Raw genomic sequence first — 16,175 nt, forward strand, 5'->3', positions numbered from 1 at the left:
AAAAAACAGATAAAACATGCTACCTCAATAATTAATAAACAGGGCCTCCCTGGTAGCACAAGGAGTTAAGTCTCAGCACTATCAAGCTACCCACAGGCACTGCAGCACAAGTTCAATGCCTGGTCAGGGGGCTGACCCACATGTGCAGCAAACTCTCCTGTCTTGCCTGCTGCTCCCCTCAGCAGTGTGTTTCAACAGATCTGCCTGTTCTGCTCCCTACTTTGTCTCTGGTGAATCCTCTTACCTCCCTGTACCTCTGGCCTATATCCCAGCTCTTATATGAATAAATAAATAAATCTTTAAAAAAATTAATAAACAACCATTATATTTTATATTGGTACATTGTTTTAATTAAATAATCCACTCAAGTTTAAGAAAGGTTTTTAATTTATTCAATTTCATTGTAGTTACTCTGAAAAATAAGCACTAAACAGATACCCTAAATTGAAAATCATCATGTATGAAACTATCACTACTAATAAAAAATTTAAAGCAAGTTGTCATGATTTTTACAAAAGTAACAGCATTCATATAATAAAAGCCTTGCCCCCCCCCTTTTATATTAAAAGAGTAAGGTATGTAGAAAATTCCTACACCCTGCAATATACCAACTGAATGGATAAAATATACTTAAGGCTAATCACATAAGGCATGATTGATTTTAAGTAATCTGAGACTTAAATCACTCAAGTTAAAAGTAAACAAGCAGCCAAAGAATAAAGTTAGAGATACACAATGATATGTTGGGAAAAAAACTTTTAAATGCGTGTGAGTAATCTATTTTCTTGTTCCTCCAAAATTTTCTTGTTCCACCAAAAATTTTCTTGTTCTTGTAACCTCTTAACAGCAAAGCAAAACTGTATAAATGATTATGTGATATAAAAATGCAGAGAGGTTCTTACAATGTTGGTGGGAATGCAAATTGGCCCAGCCACTAAGGAAAACTGTGTGTAGGTTCCTCAGAACACTAAAAGTGAATCCACCATATGATCCATTGATTCCACTCCTAGGAATATACCCAAAAGATACAAAAAACACTAATTTGAAAGGAAACCTGCACTCCTATGATTACAGCAGCATAATTTACAATAACTAAGATATGAAAACAACATAAATGCCCTGGATCAAGATGTGGTATATATACACAGTGAAACACTAATGAGTAATCAAAAAAGATAAACTCATGCCATATGCAGCGACATGGATGGAGCTAGAAAGAATTATTCTAAGCGAAGCGAGCCAGAAGAAGAAAGAAAATACCAGATGTTTTCACTTACATGTTGCATCTAGAGAAACCAAACAAAGGGACAGGAGAAAAGACAAAACTTTCAAGCTGACCACAGATATCAGGCAAACAGCACAGGAGGGGGACCAAATCAGGGCACAGAAGAGCACAGGGATTGTGATAATGGATCATGGGTGATATGATGGTATGATAATTACGGCAACTATACCTAAGGGGAGAAATCAAGTACTGTACAAAAATTAATTACTGTATGAAAAAAATGCAAAGGGTTTTCTTTGGATCAGTTTACATTTTGGGTCAATAATATATGCAACGTGTGCGATGAAATGGAATTTCTTTCATATCTTCCCTATGATCACGTGCATAGTCCCATAAGTAATAATCAAGAAGAATGGAATTGATCTCTTCACCAGGTTTTTCACCTTTTTTCTCAATAAGCTCAAGAAGACAATCCCGGATTAGCTCAACACACCAAAGTGAGCACCCTCTGATTTCCACCTCTGGCTTACTTCCATAGGAGAGCATTTCCCCTGCAAAAGGAAAAAAAGAGCAAGAAACATTAAGAGCCAGTGATATAAAATCTACTCATAACTTTACTGCAGAACAAAAGTATTTAAATAGTATTCATTTTAAAATTATAAGCCTTATACTACACTTTTTTTTTAAACCATTTCTAAACTCAGGCTTTATTTTTTTTTATTTTTTTTTATTTTTTTATGAATTTGGGTCTACATTATTTCTTTTTTTTTTTTTTAAGATTTATTTATTTATTTATACAAGCACTGGGTATAGTCAGAAGCGCGGGAGGGTGAGAGAATTCACCAGAGCTAGAGCGGGGAGCAGAGCAGGCAGAAGGACTGAAGTACACTGCTGAGGGGAGCAGCGGGCGGCAGGAGAGGTCTGCGCGCCATGTGGGACCCTCCTCCAGTGGCCGGGGAGCAGCCAGGGATCGAACCGGTGCCGCAGAGGCTGCGGGCAGCTTCGCAACCCAGCGCTCAACCGCTGCGCCACTGGGGAGGCCCTAAACTCAGGCTTTAAATCCCAATTGCAAGCTGAATTTCATAAGGGCAGGGATCCTGTCTGGTTATTTGTTTCAATCACCCTAAGACATAACATAGCACCTTAAATATACTAACGCCCCAATAAATGAATATGTGGTAACCATAAATTTATACAATAGTAAAAACTTTCATTTTTTTCCCAAGTCTTTTTTTTTTAAAGATTTATTTATTTATGGGCCTCCCCTGGTGGCACAGCGGTTGAGCGCTGGGCTGCGAAGCCCCTCTGCAGCACCGGTTCGATCCCTGGCTGCCGGCAAGGGTCCCACATGGTGTGACAGACCTCTCCTGCCGCACCCGCTGTTCCCCTCAGCAGTATATTTCATCAGTCTGCCTGTTCTGCTCCCCACTCTGGCTCTGGTGAATTCTCTGACCCTCCCGCGCTTCTGACTGTACCCAGTGCTTGTACAAATTTTAAAAAAAAAAAAGTTATTTATTTATATAAGAACTGGGGTACAGGCCAGAGGCAAGGGAGGATGAGAGAATTCACCAGAAACAGAGCGGGGAGCAGAACAAGCAGCTGACCGAAGACACTGCTGAGGGGAGCAGAAGGCAAGGCAGGAGAGATCTGCGGCGCCATGTGGGTTGCTCCCTGGCCAGCTGGTAATTGAACCCATGCTGCAGAGACTGTGGACAGCTTCACAGCACCGTGCTCAACCCGCTGCGCCACCGGGAGGCTAAAAAAACTTTTAAATTATTCTTCAAAGGATTTAAAATTAGGTTTGATACCAGAATAGAATATGTCAATGCAAATTTGGAGGACTCCTGGGGGCTCAAATAATCAGTACCTCCTTCCCCACTTGAAAACTGAACATTGTCTTGGACAAACCCTAAGTGCATCAGGGAGAACCTAGGAAATCAAGTGGTTAACTTGAGCAAGGAGTTCCATGATCTTTCTTTGGATTAGGATCCTTTAGTCAGCGCTGCCTAAATATGGAGCTGAGAGCCCCTGTAGGACCCACAGTCTATTTGGTGCGCATCTCTAGGATATATCTGGTTCTACAAAGTGGGCACCGACTGTGCTTTGCCATTAAGACAAGATGGGCTCATCAACTCAATTGCCTATAAATGATCAGGCAGATGCAAACTGTGGTGAGCTAAAGCATTATGAGCTGCCCTTTATAAAGGTAGACCCAAGGTCCCCATATTTCTCTATTTTTGTAAGAGAAGTCAAAGTTTGATTTTCATGTAAAATATTCTAATTGTCAAGTGTTGATAACTACTTAAAAGTTGCTTAAAGTCCTGTGGGGGCCAAGCAAAACACATTTGCTGGTTATACTTGGCCTCAGACCAACAAGTATACCAACCTACTTAGAACCTCACTGTAACAAAGAGGCCCTATGATCCACTGAAATGCCCCAGTCCCACAGGTACTCTCATCCACCTCTCCCTAGCGCTAGGCCACTGGTCACTTAGGCAGGTGAAAGAACAGACACTAGACACCATATCCCTCCATCTTCTTACTTTGCCCCAGAAGTTAGCATGCAAATCCTCTAGTTCTTTTGTCAATCAATGCCTCCAAACTTGCCAGAATAACCAAGTTAACTACAACAGTGACCTTGGGAGCATTTATTACCACTCAAGTAGAGTCATTAGCTGAGACCACTGCCCCCACTGACACCTTGATGGCCACCCTGAGCCAGAGACACCAGTCAAGCAGCACCTAGATTCCTGACCCATAAAAACTGTAAGATCATAAATATTTGCTTTAAGCCTTTAAATTTTAGCCTTTAACTTGTTACACAGCAATAAATATCTATAGTGTTGAACTGTGTCCCTCAAAAAGATACATTCAAATCCTAATTGCTAGGACTTGTGAATGTGACATTATTTGTAAATATGGACCTTTGCAGACATAATCAAACTAAGAAATAGTCACATTAGATTAGAGTGGGCCTTAAAATCCATAACTAGTATCATCATAAGAAAAGGCGAAGGTGCAAAGAGAGACAGAAGAGACACACAGCCATAGTTAGAGAAGGATGGGGTGATGCAGCTATAAGGCAAGGATTTGCTTAAGGCAAGGAACCACCAGAAGCTACAAAGAAGAAAGGAAGGATTCTTCCCAAGACCCTCCAAAGGGAGCATGGTCCTGCCAACACCTTGCTTTCAGATTCTAGTCACCAGAACTGTGAGAGAATAAATTTCTGTGGCTTTTCAGCCACCCAGTTTATGATAATTCCTTATGTTAGCCTTAAGAAACAAATAAAATTAAGACAGCAACTTACATAATGGAATAGAGCATGGAATTTGAAACAAAAAGACTGAAACCAAATGAGAGGACTAACAAACATAGATTAGAGTCAGAGAAGATTGGGCCCAAAAGTCAGCCTTAGAATCACAGCGAAAATCTACATTAGTAATACTACATTGTCAGTATTTTGTTGTTGTTTTTTTTAAAGATTTATTTTATTTATTTATGCATACAAGAGCTGGGGTGTAGGCCAGAGGTGTGGAAGGGTGACAGAATTCACCAGAGACAGAGTGGGAAGTAGAACAGACGGACTGACTAAAATACACTGCTGAGGGGAGCAGCAGGCGAGACAGGAGAGGTCTGCTGCCCCATGATGTGGGTTAGCTCCCTGGCCAAGAATCGAACTCATGATGCAGTGGCTGCTGATAGCTTGACAGTGCCAAGACTTAAGCCCTTGCACCACCAGGGATGCCCATCAGTCTTTTATTAAAGGCTAAGGAATATGCCTTTAATGAGCAGATGAGTTAAAAAATTAAGGGGAATATGTTAATATCCTACAAGCATACTGACAATGGTGACAGCTAAAAAAGAAAGCATGAAGAAGCAAAAACAAAAAGTTATCTCAGGATATTCAATATGCAACAAACTAAACCAATTTCTTATGTCAAGGATTTGGGATAAATGTCCACTAAAATTCCAAAATATAAATAAAGTGGAGAGAAACCTGGGTAGGCCCTCCAAGAGCTATTCCCAAAATATCCCTGAAGAGGGGAAAGGGAAAGGAATATAAGTGTAGTACAGCCTCGTGTTTGGAAGAAGTATTTTTGGAAGCCAGTTAATAAAGGTTTTAACTCATCTAAATATGCCAACCTGATTTCAGAAATCACATAGGACATTTATTTAAAATATATATATAGGGCCTCCCTGGTGGCGCAGCGGTTGAGCGCTGGGTTGCGAGGCTGCCCGTGGCCTCTGCGGCGCCTGTTCGATCCCCGGCTGCTCCCCGGCCACCGGAGGAGGGTCCCAAATGGCATGCAGACCTCTCCTGCCGCCCGCTGTTCCCCTCTGCAGTGTACTTCGGTCCTTCTGCCTGCTCTGCTCCCCGCTCTGGCTCTGGGGAGTTCTCTCACCCTCCCGCGCTTCTGACTGTGCCCAGTGCATGTATAAACAAAACAAACAAACAAACAAACAAACAAATAAATAAAACATGCCTCTATTAAAAAAAAAAATTCTTAAAAAAATAAATTATATATATAATTTATATACATAATATATATAATAAATTATATATAAATATATATAATAAATTATATATATAATTTATATATATATATATATATATATATATATATATATATATATATATATAAAAAGGGCTTTCCCTGGTGGCGCAGCGGTTGAATGCTGGCCTGCGAGGCTGCCTGTAGCCTCTGCAGCGCCGGTTCGTTCCCCGGCCGCCGGTGAGGGTCCCACAAACAAAACAAACAAACAAACAAACAAAATATATATATATATATATATATATATATATATATATGCTGCTTTAGATTTATAGTTTTTGTGTCTCCTTTAGTTTACTAGTAAAGTATTTTTGTGGTGGGGTGGGGGTGGCAATTTTACTTAAATAAACTAAGAGGCAAAGGAATTTCCTCACCCTATGTAAAACTAGCTAAGAATGGCAGAATGCAGGACCTCCCTGGTGGCGCAAGGGGTTAAGACGCAACCTATGAAGCGATCCGCAGCCACTGCAGCACGAGTTCAATCCTCGGCCAGGGAGCTACCCACATGGCACAGCAGACCTCTCCTGGCTCGCCCGCTGCTCTCTTCAGCAGTGTATTTCAGTCAGTCTGCCTGTTCTGTTCCCCACTCTGTCTCTGGTGAATCCTCTCATCCCCCGCACCTCTGGCCTGTACCCCAGTTCTTGTATGCATAAATAATAAATAAATCTTTAAAAAAAAAAAGAATGGCAGAATGCCATTTTTAGAAGCTGGACATAAATGGAGGCAGTTAACAGCTGCAATTGGACATCTGGGAAAAAGCCGCTGCCATTGAATGAATGGAAAAAGAAAATTCAGACAACTCTATAAATATACTAGAGGATCCTTTCTTACCAGGATTTTTCTCACAGTGGCAGAGACAATTACGTGCTATAAAAATTCAGGAGGAAATGGACAAATCATGAACAGTCAGGAAAAGCTATTTGGAAGAGGTAGCATTTTAGATAAGCCTTAGCAGATATATATAGGATGTGAGTTAAAAAAAAAAAAAAGATTTGGGTGAAGGATACCAGGCAAAAAAATGATTAGAGATAGAAATGAGCAGTGTAGGGCCTCCTTGGTGGTGCAAGGGGTTAAGACACAACCTATGGAACTATCCGCAGCTGCTGCAGCAGTTCGATCCCTGGCCAGGGAGCAGCCACATGGCGCAGTAGACCTCTCCTGACTTGCCCACTGCTCCCCTCAGCAGTATATTTTAGTCAATCCGCCTGTTCCCCACTCCATCTCTGGTGAATCACCCCCCGCACCTCTGGCCTGTACCCCAGTTCTTGTATGCATAAATAAATAAATCTTTAAAAAAAAAAGAAAGAAAGAAAGAAATGAGCAGTGTATATATTAGCCAAAAAAAAGGATCAGCTGAGGGGCCTCCCCAGTGGCGCAGCGGTTAAGCGCTGGGTTGCGAAACTGACCACAGCCTCTGCAGCGCCAGTTCGATCCCCGGCTGCTCCCTGGCCACGGGAGGAGGGTCCCACATGGCGCGCAGACCTATCCCCGGCTGCTACCTGGCCACGGGAGGAGGGTCCCACATGGCGCGCAGACCTCGTGTACTTTGGTCCTTCTGCCTGTGCTGCTCCCCGCTCTAGCTCTGGTGAATTCTCTCGTGCTTCTGACTGTACCCTCCCGTGCTTCTGACTGTACCCAGTGCTTGTATAAATAAATAAATATTTAAGAAAAAAAAGGATCAGCTGAATATGGCTAAATATACATTTATTATATATATATATATATATGACTGCTAACTGTTGTCCCTTTGGAGCCTTGGCAGTGGGTGTGGTGTGGTAACACACATTTGAAGAGGCAGGATCCTTTATTTCAGAGTCATGTACAATGATATAAACCAATGTTACTTTAACCAAAAAAATATTTTAAAAAGACATACAACAATTAATACCCGACATGAGTACTAAAACATAAAATAGTTTGTTATTTTTCAAGTCAGGAAATAGGGACAAAATGGATTACCCAAGGCAGCATAGAGACCTGGTAGAAGCAATCATAGAAATAATGGTACTTTTTATTCTGTGTTATTCTTATTTTGTTTTTCTTTTTTAAAGATTTATTTATGTATACAAGAACTGGGGTATAAGGCAGAGGTGGGGAGGGAGGGATGAGAGGATTTACCAGCGACAGAGTGGGGAACAGAACAGGCAGACTGACTGAAATACACTGCTGAGGGAAGCAGCAGGCAAGACAGGAGAGGTCTGCTGCACCAGGTGGGTAGCTCCCTGGCCGGAGATTGAACTTGTGCTGCAGTGGCTGTGGATAGCTTCAGAGTGCTGAGACTTAATTAACCCCTTGCACCACCAGAGATGCCCTAGGTGTTATTCTTATTTTGAATGATTATTTCACAAGAGAAAATTCAATGAAAACAACTTCCTTCTTTTTTAAAAAAAGAAAAAGCTGAAAATAAGGCACTCCAGAAATTAACATGAAAAGCATGCAATGTAATTATTTTTCTTATGCAAAGAAATGTTTAAAAAAACAAAAAGTTAATTTCCACACGAACATAACTATCTATACTCATATATTATAATAAGGTTTCCACTCTTGAGGGGCAATAATCTGAATGTAATAATGAAAAGTGACTTGTGTAAGACAACCCAGGGGCATGTCTTAGAAACTTGTAATTTAAAATCCAGCACATATTACCTCTCAGCTCCCCTTTTAGGCCACAGTGCAGTGTATTCTTCTGTTTAACACAATTCAAATGCTATACCTGATGGACTCTCTCAGTGTTGCACACCTTCATTTAACATAGATTTAGGTTTCATTTTATTTATTATGAGGTTCTGAAATTATAATGTCCATATGTGTAATTTCCCACCATATCCATATACTACAGCAAAAAAAATAAAAATAAAAGGCAATTTTCTCTATAGCTGAATTGCTCTTGCATTTTTCTTTCCATATGCTTTTACCAACAAATAGTGCTTTCTAAACAAAGGAGACCTTTGGTGAAAGAAACTAGACAGGGACTTAATAATTGATAGTACAACAAAGAATGACAATTTGAATGGCAAACCTTTGTGAAGTTTCTCCAGCAGTTCCTCAGAGTATTTCAGAGCTCCCAGGTGAGCAAGAATCTGAGGTACTCTATAGTCAGCAAACATGGTGATACTGGAGATGTCCTTAAAGCAGCCATCTCCTTTTCCCTCTAATACACTCCATGTATCCGCCACAAGGATTTGGGCCCGTTTGTAAAAGGAAACTCTTTTCCCCTGATGAATGAAGAGAATATAAATGTTACCTGTGTGATTTGAGTTTTGTGCATGCTATAAAAAAAAAGCACATTACATTACTCAATTGGTAAGAATTTAAAACCTTTTACAGGAAAAAAGGAAGTTCTAATGGCTATTCAGTTATCTTTATCACTCCAGACTTACTTCCTGTATTTTTTTTTTATAGAGGCATTTTTTTTGTTTTTTTGTTTTTTATTTTATTTGTTTGTTTGTTTTGTTTATACATGCACTGGGTACAGTCAGAAGCGCGGGAGGGTGAGAGAATTCACCAGAGCCAGAGTGGGGAGCAGAGCAGGCAGAAGGACCGAAGTACACTGCTGAGGGGAGCAGCGGGCAGCAGGAGAGGTCTGCGCACCATGTGGGATTCTCCTCCGGTGGCCGGGGAGCAGCCGGGGATCGAACCGGCGCCGCAGAGGCTGCGGGCAGCTTCGCAACCCAGCGCTCAACCGCTGCGCCACCGGGGAGGCCCACTTCCTGTATTTTTAAGGCATATAAAATACAATTTATATATAATAAATTAAAAAACAAACTTAACAAGCAACTATAAATCAGAGACACTGCAGAGGATGGGTAGGGAGACGGATCAGAGCAGGAGGGAAGAGCACAAGGGACTATGGTGATGGTGCATGGGTGAACTGGTGGTGGGAATTATATGGGGACTACACCTGAGAGGAGAAAGCATACATTGTACAAAAAAGAAGTGTATATACATTTTTTTAATACACAAATAAATAAAATACAATTTACAGAATCATGGTATTTTGAGTTTTTTCCCAATGGCATTATTTCATACACATACTTCTGTATCACTGTAACCCATTGCTTATTACTTGTGGTGGCCAGATATTTTTCCTTTAGAGAGTTTATTAAATTAAAATATGTGTGTGTTTTCCTGATTGTAACATAATTCACATTAATTGTATAAAATACAGAAGAGTATAAAGAAGAAAATAATCACCATTAAACTAATCTCTGCAGGAGAAGAGGAAAAAACAATAGACTCATCTCTAAAGAGAATCACAGCATTCATTTTTTAACTTTCCTTTCAGGTAAAATGATTAATTTATTTCAAGGATAAAAACATAACTGACTAACAGAGTTTATCAAGTCTACTATTTGTAGAAATAGTCAAATTCAATTATGAAGTCCATGTAACAAGCTAATCAATTACATTACATATGAACGAAAGAAATTTAACCAAACATTGGGCCTCCCGGGTGGCGCAAGGGGTTAAGACGTAACCTATGAAGCTGACTGCAGCCACTGCAGTACGAGTTCGATCCCCAGCCAGCCAGGGAGAAACTCACATGGCGCAGTAGACCTCTCCTGGCTCGCCCATTGCTCCCCTCAGCAGTATTTCAGTAGATCCGCCTGTTCTGTTCCCCACTCTGTCTCTGGTGAATCCTCTCACCCCCCGTCTCTGCCCTGTATCCCAGTTCTTGTATACATAAATAAATCAATCTTAAAAAAAAAAAAAAAAGACCTGGGTTTTAGACCAGAGGTGCGAGGGGTTAGAGGATTCACCAGAGACAGAGTGGGGAGCAGAACAGGCAGATCTACTGAAATACACTGCTGAGAGGAGCAGCGGTTGAGATAGGAGAGGTCTGCCACACCATGTGGGTTAGCTCCCTGGCTGGGGATAAAACTCCAGTGGCTGCTGATAGCTTCATAGTGCTGAGACTTAACCCCTTCACTATCAGGGAGGCCCCCTATCTGGTACTTTTAATAAAATTCACAGAGCAGGGCCTCCCTGGTGGCGCAGTGGGTTGAGCGCAGCGCTATGAAGCTGTCCACAGACTGTGCAACACAGGTTCAAGTCCCAGCTGGCCTGGGAGATACCCACATGGCACAGCAGACCTCTCTTTTCTTGCCCGCTGCTCCCCTCAGCAGTGTATTTCGGTCCGTCTGCCTATTCTACTCCCCACTCTGTCTCTGGTGAATCCTCTCACCTTCCTGTGCCTCTGGCCTGGACCCCAGCTCTTGTATAAATAAATAAATCTTTAAAAAAAAAAAAAAGATTCACAGAGGAAACTGGAAAAACCTGAAGTATATAACAAAATCTAGTATCTAACAAAACATAAATTGTCACATCATGACCATTGTTTCCATGGTAGCCAATTAGTACAAAATTATAATACCCTTAAAATGAAAAATATTTATAATAAGATTCAAGTGAGGAATCAAAGTAAATTCAAAACATATAAAACATTTTCTTCATATGCTTATGTAGTTTTACATGCAAATGATTTTAGTAATCAAATTTTATGTCTTTAAAATACTAACTGGTATCACTGAAAATACAAGTAAATCCCAAAATAACAACTTCTATGTTTCATAATATTGCTTTGTGGAAAAAAAAATTTCAAAATACTACCTTTATAAAATAATTATCAAAGAAAACCTCTACCCTTAAGCTGATTTTCTTCAACAAATTTACCATGAACAAATCAGAATTATAAATGCTTAAGAGTAACATAAAATGTTATTGATAAAAGTACCAAAAAAGCTCATGTTTTCCATGTATATTCATCAGTATGTCAGATATTGATATGTATGTTTATGATGTACATTTATCAATATATCAGATACAATAGCCTTCAGAAGCTGATTTATTAGGACTCATAAAAGTTTAGCTGATTTAGACTCATACTCTAAATCAGAGTCAGTTGCAGAGTTTAAAAAAAAAAATAGCCCTCCTTCTTTTATCTATTGATCAAAAGCTTTGAGGTTAGCATTTTGGAATTATATTTGTATTTTAAAGCTTCATCACTCATTTTAGGCCACAGTCAGATTGGTAGATCACTAATATAAATCAGTCTAAAATAATATTTTCTCACTTTATTCATTTGTTTATAAATGTCTAAAACTGAATGACAATCTCAGTGAATAAGTACATATTAAAAATAATTTTTGGGCCTCCCCAGTGGCAGAGTGAGTTGAGCGCAGCACTGTGGAGCCGTCCACAGCCTCTGCAGTGCAGATTCAATTCCCGGCCAGCCAGGGAGATACCCACATGGCGTGGCAGACCTCTCCTGTCTTGCCCACTGCTCCCCTCAGTAGTGTATTTCAATAGATCTGTTGGTTCTGCTCCCCACTCTGTCTCTGGTGAATCTTGCTCACCCTCCTGCGCCTCTGGCCTATACCCCGGTTCTTGTATAAGAAAATAAATCTTAAATAATTTTTTTCACTATTTTATGCAACTTATCAAAAAATAAAAAAATATAGTAACCTGTATCATAACCATGTTATGAAGGGTTAGAAAAAAGGCACTCTCATTTGCTGCTGTTAATCATCTTTGTTGCCATCTTTCTGGAGAACAGTCCATTTTTATGCATTAGAAGACTGAAAATTCTGGCCATGCTGTGACTCAGCAACTCCACTAACAGGAATCCATTAAAAAAAAAATAGTTGTGGATGTTAAATTATTAAGCAGTATTATTTATAATCACATAAAACAAGGCAAAAAAATTCAATTTAAAAAACAAAACTGTGTACCAAACACAATTATTGTGGTAAAATAGCTTGGATAAATAATTAAAGGATTGCACATCCATACAGTGGAACACTGTCAAAATACAGCACTATGAAAAAAACCAACTGTTCTGTGAAAGAATATTTATTGCAAAGTATTCATAATTTGTTAAATTCTAAAAGTGTTTTATAGCATGGTCCTAATTCTCCATATGTACATACACACACACACACACACACAAAATACATCCACACAGAGAAAAAGATCAAGCTGTCAACAGCAGTTACCTCCTGGTAGAATAGAAACTGTTTTCCTATACTTCCCAAATTCTATAATTAATATATTCTAGTTTTGCAGTTAGAAAGATTTACAATATGAATTAGAAGATATATTTCATTTTAATATGTTCTAGATTTCAAAAGCTGCTCCAAAGTTTCATTAGAATTCCTCCAGATTTGGAATTAACTGTACCAAGTGCTACTTCCATTATTTATGTGTCTTTTAAATGGAAATACAATAATTGAATAATCAAAGCACTGAGCACCCATTATGTATGCTAATATTATGTCAATAACATGTTACCCAGTATTATGTTAGATGATATAGGGGTTACAGACATAAAGTGCATTTGGGTAACACTAATGATAACCTCATAAGAAAAGTAAAGGAAAAAAGTATAACACTCCTTTAAGAATATGTTAAGTTTTTTTTTCAGTGTACAGTGTATAGCATTATTATTTCGCATCTGTATACACTATATCATTATCACCATTAAAAGTTTAGTTTCCATGCACCACCACATAAATGCCCCGTTATCCATTTCAGCCTCCCTTAAGTATGATTTTTGTAACACTTTGGGATTTTTCTCTAAAAATGAATTTGAGAAAAATGTGCAATCATGGGAAATGTTTCAGATACTAATTTCCGTCCAAGGATATAGCAGCCTTAAAGTTAATTTATATTCTGGCACACATTTAAAAATTCAACAACAGTCAAGGGCCTCTTTTCTAAGAACTGTCTCTGCCCCATCCCTACTCCATAAGCACACTTGGTCATAATCCATGCTCAGTCATGTTCTTGCCCAGGAGTTTTAGAAAGGGAACTGAAAGAGTCTCAAGCAAAAGATACAAAACTGGTGGAGAAAGTAAGTCTGCAGTAAGAGAAAAATGGAGCCAAAAAAAGCAAAGAAGAAAGACTGAATCCTGATGGCACTGTGTTACTGATCCAAGTATTCCTGATACCCATCCAAAAATTCTTTCTGCTTATGATTTTTTCTAGTTGTGTGGCACTGTGTCACTTGCAATTAAAATAATCGTAATCTACATAATCAGACATCTCTCCTTTCATATTAAAATCTAAATGTTGGCTATTTCTTGACAAAATGACCTACAGTAAAATGTTAAATCTTTCTTTCAGACTTTGGTTCCTAGTCTGCAAACAGGACAATAGTGTTCCAGTACTCAGGCCACAGAGCTGTTTTGTGGATCAAACAATACTGTATGCACAATCACCTTGTAAACACAAAAATTAACTTAAACATTGTTAGTTTTAGTTGTTGAACTGTGTGTGATTACAAAAGGACTGGTATAAAATTTCAATTAATGTATTAACTTATTCAATATATTTTTATTATGTGATTTCTCTGAAGTTGCTTCCAATTTTATCACAGTTAAAATATATAGTGACAAAGGATTCTAAAAAATGTTTTTAAAGTAAAATCCAGGTACATACTGGGAAGGTATACAAAATGTTCACCATTTTAAAAAGATATCTATTAACATTTTTGTAGCATAAAGCAAAAATCACTGCTAACCTACATTGTGTATGAAAAAGAAACATAGTACACATGATTAGAACTCTGCAGAAAATACGTTTTAGTAGAGAATTGAGCTGACTTTCATGCAATGAATTTTTTGTAGGTCTTTTTTTAGGTTTGAAACTGTAAAAGGACAGAGAAAAAGGACAAAACTACAAAAAAGGACACTTTAATAGGAAGACTTACTAAAGTAATGTCTTTGAAACATAAATTTTTTTTTTACTGTCCCCTGTCCATAGGGAACGAACTTCTAAAGTTTTTATTCTCAAACACAGTTCTGGAAATAAAAAAGAAAAAAAGAGGATTAAAAATTCTACAATCCCCAAGAGCAGCAACTCACCTCAAAATGAGTCACATCTCTGTATGAAGGAAAGTTTTCAACTACCAGGTGCAATAGCTTCTGTGCACTTTTTTCACTTTTCCGGACACAATTAAGAAAAGAGCCTTCAAACTTCTCAAGCAGAATTTTCCCAGTTTCATTGAGAATCCGATGCCTCTCCTCTATCAAAGGCATGGCAACGTCTGTGTCAGAACGGAGTATATGACGAACCTGATCCAGAGTCACCGTGGCATAGTATGAAGCACTAGTTATTGGTATGCCTTAGGGAGAAAACAAAATCCAGAGGAACAAAGTCAAACTCTCTTAGTCATTAGATCCTTGCTTTTACACCATGCAATTGATATGAAATCTAACGCGTATTAAAAGGATGCACTAAAAATGGATCGTTAAAAAAAAAATCAGCAGAATCCGTTTTCTATTTGCTTGTATTTATTCACTCTTTTCTAACGATTGCAATGCTAATCTGACGTATTTTGCCCTTGAAATCTGTCCCTTTGCACCTCAGGCGTCCTCCAAGTGGAGCTCTTTAGAAGACTGACTGACTTTTAAGCTGCAGGAATGATATATTAGGATCACCTCTCACTGAATAGGATTACATGTCAGCTTCTCACCCTCATTCTAAGCAGAGGGACCGGCAAGGGAGAACTTCAAGTTCCCATATAAGTGCTTTATTCCATCTCCCTCACACTCCCTGGGACCTCCCAGTAAACTGAAACCTGCAAGGCCGCCCGCCGACTCTAACCGGTTGAAGGGCCACAAACCTTCGTCCAGGGCTCGGTTGACCGCGGCGCAGAGAGACCAGTAGCCACTGTACGTTTTCCCCCCGTACCCCACTAAACATTTGTGGTCGGCCTGCTCCGACCAGAAGGAGAAATTGAGCGTGTCCACCACGAATACCCAGTTGATCGCGGCCTCGTCGGCCACCCTGGGGTTCAGTTCGTGCAGGGCCTTCCAGCCCTCCACGCGCAGCTCCGGGCGCGACACCTGTGGGAGCAGCAGCTCGGCCACCCGCCGCACGCCTCCGCCATCAATGAACACCTGCCGACTGTTCTCCGCAATGAATTTTGCGGACTCCCGGGGAGTTAGGAGCCCGTCCATCCCGCCCTTCTCTCAGAGCCAGGGAGAAGCAGCCTTCGCCCGCGGGCTAGTCAAAACTCTCTTCCTTCTTCGAGCTGTGCACGTCAGGGGGTCCCCTCCGACACCCCCTCCTGCCTTCCGTGGGAGAGCGGCCCTCACAGGGTCCTGCCCGCCTAGAACACCGAGAGCGCCGCTAGGCCTGACCTCCCGCCCGCGCCCTCCCGCCGTGGACTCGGCGAAGCCGCGCGCGCAGCCAACCCCGCGGGCACTTCCGGGAGAGCGGCCCCGCCCACCCCCGCCGGACGAGACGGGACCCGCTTCCGGCCGGTTCCGAGGGTCGGGAAATCGTCTGCGGGGGTCGGGGGTCGCCCGCTCTGAGACCCGCGGCTCCGCCATTTTAGCCCTGCGCCCCTAGTTTCTGCGGGCAGGGGGCGCTGCGGTTCCGCCGTGGTGGGT

General features: G+C 40.4%; 1 protein-coding gene across 1 annotated transcript; it reads right to left on the minus strand.

Annotated features, from left to right (window-relative positions):
• Window positions 1-332: 332 nt before the first annotated feature.
• Window positions 333-15,951, minus strand: QNG1 (Q-nucleotide N-glycosylase 1). The gene is made up of 4 exons (XM_037494116.2): window positions 15,404-15,951; window positions 14,643-14,902; window positions 8,798-8,993; window positions 333-1,776 (listed from the first exon to the last, which is right to left on the minus strand). Exons 1-4 carry the CDS (start codon window positions 15,738-15,740, stop codon window positions 1,544-1,546), a joined length of 1,026 nt encoding a protein of 341 aa, XP_037350013.1. The 5' UTR covers window positions 15,741-15,951; the 3' UTR covers window positions 333-1,543.
• Window positions 15,952-16,175: the final 224 nt, after the last annotated feature.

The sequence above is a fragment of the Talpa occidentalis genome, unplaced genomic scaffold, assembly GCF_014898055.3.
Source record: "Talpa occidentalis isolate TD23 unplaced genomic scaffold, MPIMG_talOcc4v2.1 talOcc4.7, whole genome shotgun sequence".
In the NCBI taxonomy this organism is placed as follows: domain Eukaryota; kingdom Metazoa; phylum Chordata; class Mammalia; order Eulipotyphla; family Talpidae; genus Talpa; species Talpa occidentalis.

Excerpts from the sequence above, each read along its gene's own strand:
- QNG1 (XM_037494116.2), bottom strand. The coding sequence starts at position 15,740 with ATGGACGGGCTCCTAACTCCCCGGGAGTCCGCAAAATTCATTGCGGAG. Across the intron at positions 8,994-14,642 it reads GAGATGTGACTCATTTTGAG|GGGAAAAGAGTTTCCTTTTA; the intron begins GTGAGTTGCTGC and ends TTCATTCATCAG. Across the intron at positions 1,777-8,797 it reads GCTGGAGAAACTTCACAAAG|GGGAAATGCTCTCCTATGGA; the intron begins GTTTGCCATTCA and ends TTCCTTTTGCAG.